The sequence below is a fragment of the Penaeus monodon genome, chromosome 25 (genome assembly GCF_015228065.2).
Source record: "Penaeus monodon isolate SGIC_2016 chromosome 25, NSTDA_Pmon_1, whole genome shotgun sequence".
NCBI classification, from domain to species: Eukaryota; Metazoa; Arthropoda; class Malacostraca; order Decapoda; family Penaeidae; genus Penaeus; species Penaeus monodon.
In genome coordinates, this window is record NC_051410.1 from 10,202,883 (window position 1) to 10,205,148 (window position 2,266).

The window sequence follows — 2,266 nt, forward strand, 5'->3', positions numbered from 1 at the left end:
ATGTTGGAGTTTGCCACTGTGGGTTTTTAAAATATCCATTTATAGCCATCAGGTAACAAAATCATTAAATCAGCACTTCAGCTTATAAATTTTCCACAGTATTTTTAACAGCCGCATAAAGTTGAGAATCTATCTTGTAAATACATATGCGTACGTTTGCCTAAGTGTTGAGCAACTTCCCTCCAGAGCGCACCTATTCTCCAAGGGCGCGTTCTAGGAGGGTCCAGCACTACCAACGAAATGCTGTACGTTCGGGGGAATCGTCGAGACTTCGATCACTGGGCTGAGCTTGACAACCCTGGCTGGGACTACGAATCCGTGCTCTACTACTTCAGGAAAGCGGAGGACTATCGTGGTGGACACTTGGGGGACACAGGTGAGCTTAGGAATAAAAAAATACATGCTTGTAACACGTCGGGAGACAATATGTACTTGAATAAAGATTGTATATTTTCTATCATAAACGTTAGGTTTTATGTAGATATGCACATCACAAATAATGTCGATTCTAGTTATTTAAGCATAGACTTTGTTATCAAGGTCTTTCCCACTTCACCATCGTAAGTACAAGTACACCAATAGTGCAATCTTCACCAATCTATGAATAATTTACTGCCAATTATCTGAAATAAGTAATCTTGTGTGGTTCATATGTTAGTGATATAACACATAATTAATTATGCGGTTACCCTATCCCTTATCGAAGAGGAATACCACGGGCGAGGAGGGCCCTTGCCTGTATCCCCTCACCCAAGGAAAGAGGGTCTCACTCAGGCTTTCTTCGACGCTGCCCATGACCTCGGTTGCCCTACAGTCGACCCCAACGGACCTGACCAACTAGGTAAGTTCTTGGGGATTATTTGAAGCGTTATTCGAAGATGGTAAGTGATTTCTGCTGTTTTTTGTGATTGTTTGAAAATGAGGTTGGTTTGAGGGTTTGTCATTGTTTCGGGATGTTTAGCGTCTTATAAATTTGCTGCCATAAAAGGAAAGAGGATAATCAAATATCATGTATCCCGTAGCATATTTTATCATTAAAATGTCTACATTTTCCAACACGTTTTTCATCATCCTTTCATCCTGAGGCGATCACAGTGCACTCAGTTTGTGAAGATAATCCAAATTGGCGTATGAAATAATATTCAGGAATGTATTTACTTCTCCAAAAGGAATATCTGGAACCTACCACGTCATTGGGAACGGCACTAGATCTTCGACTGCGGAAACCTATTTAAGACCTGCAGCTTCTTGGCCAAACCTTCACATTCTTCACACTGCTACAGTCTTGAAGGTCGATCTACTTGCAAAGAAACATATTAACTAGATAAATAGATATGTATGTCTTGCCTGTGATAATAACACATGAGCAAATCGTTTTAATAATTCTTTATAACTTCGCCGCATATCATTCTTGTGATAGTAACAAACGACCAAATTGTTTTAATAATTTTCTGCAAAGTCACCACTTCATTAACCACTTGGCATTCTTCAATATCTTCTTCATCCTCAATGTAAATACTCTAACTTTCCGAAATGTAAAGAAAGAACGGAGGTCGCTGACGTTTTATTTATGTCAACAGATCGTGTTTACGAAGGACAAGAGAGCAGCTGGAGTCGTGTTCGAACATGCTGGACAGGTGATTACATTCTCTGATTGTGGCTTGTCATGTTTATTCCGAGGCGATTGAATGTTAGATATATTAATTACAGTATGGTTGTTAGATAGGTTAATTGCAGTATGACGATAGTGATAATGGTGTAAATCACAACAGGTTCTTGTGACTTTAGCCAAATTGCAACTGTCTGTTTATTGCGCTTCTAAAATTATACAGTAACTTATTTTAGAAATGCATATTTTCACAAGAGTAATTCTTAACAATCAACCTATAAGGAAAAATGTAAAATATACAAACATATTTAATGATCAATACCTCAAAATCGAAATCAGTTATTAGATGAAAGGTAACGAAAATGAATAGAAGAAATCAGTTACTAGAAGCAAATAAAACATACCAAAGAGAAGAGACATTTAACGAAATCAGCTATTAAACGAAAATAGACGAAAAGATTCGAAAGAAGAGATAAAAGCCTAAACAAACCTTCCCTTGGCAGGTGTCCGCAGCGTTCGCACAGCGGGAGGTCATCATAACAACAGGTGCCTTGGCGTCTCCGAAGCTGCTTATGGTGTCAGGTGTCGGGCCCGCTCGGCACCTCGCTCGCCACAACGTTAGTCGAAACTTTAGATATGAGAGTTAATTAAATGCGC

At 39.1% G+C, this 2,266-nt stretch overlaps 1 protein-coding gene across 1 annotated transcript in view; it reads left to right on the forward strand.

Moving 5' to 3' along the window:
* Positions 1-2,266, forward strand: part of LOC119589522 (glucose dehydrogenase [FAD, quinone]-like) — a 9,711-nt gene that overhangs the window by 2,637 nt on the left and 4,808 nt on the right. The window contains exons 3-7 of the mRNA XM_037938123.1: positions 187-376; positions 707-841; positions 1,170-1,291; positions 1,581-1,637; positions 2,113-2,226. Of these exons, the coding sequence (XP_037794051.1) occupies positions 187-376; positions 707-841; positions 1,170-1,291; positions 1,581-1,637; positions 2,113-2,226 (618 nt within the window). The remainder of the gene's footprint in view (positions 1-186; positions 377-706; positions 842-1,169; positions 1,292-1,580; positions 1,638-2,112; positions 2,227-2,266) is intronic.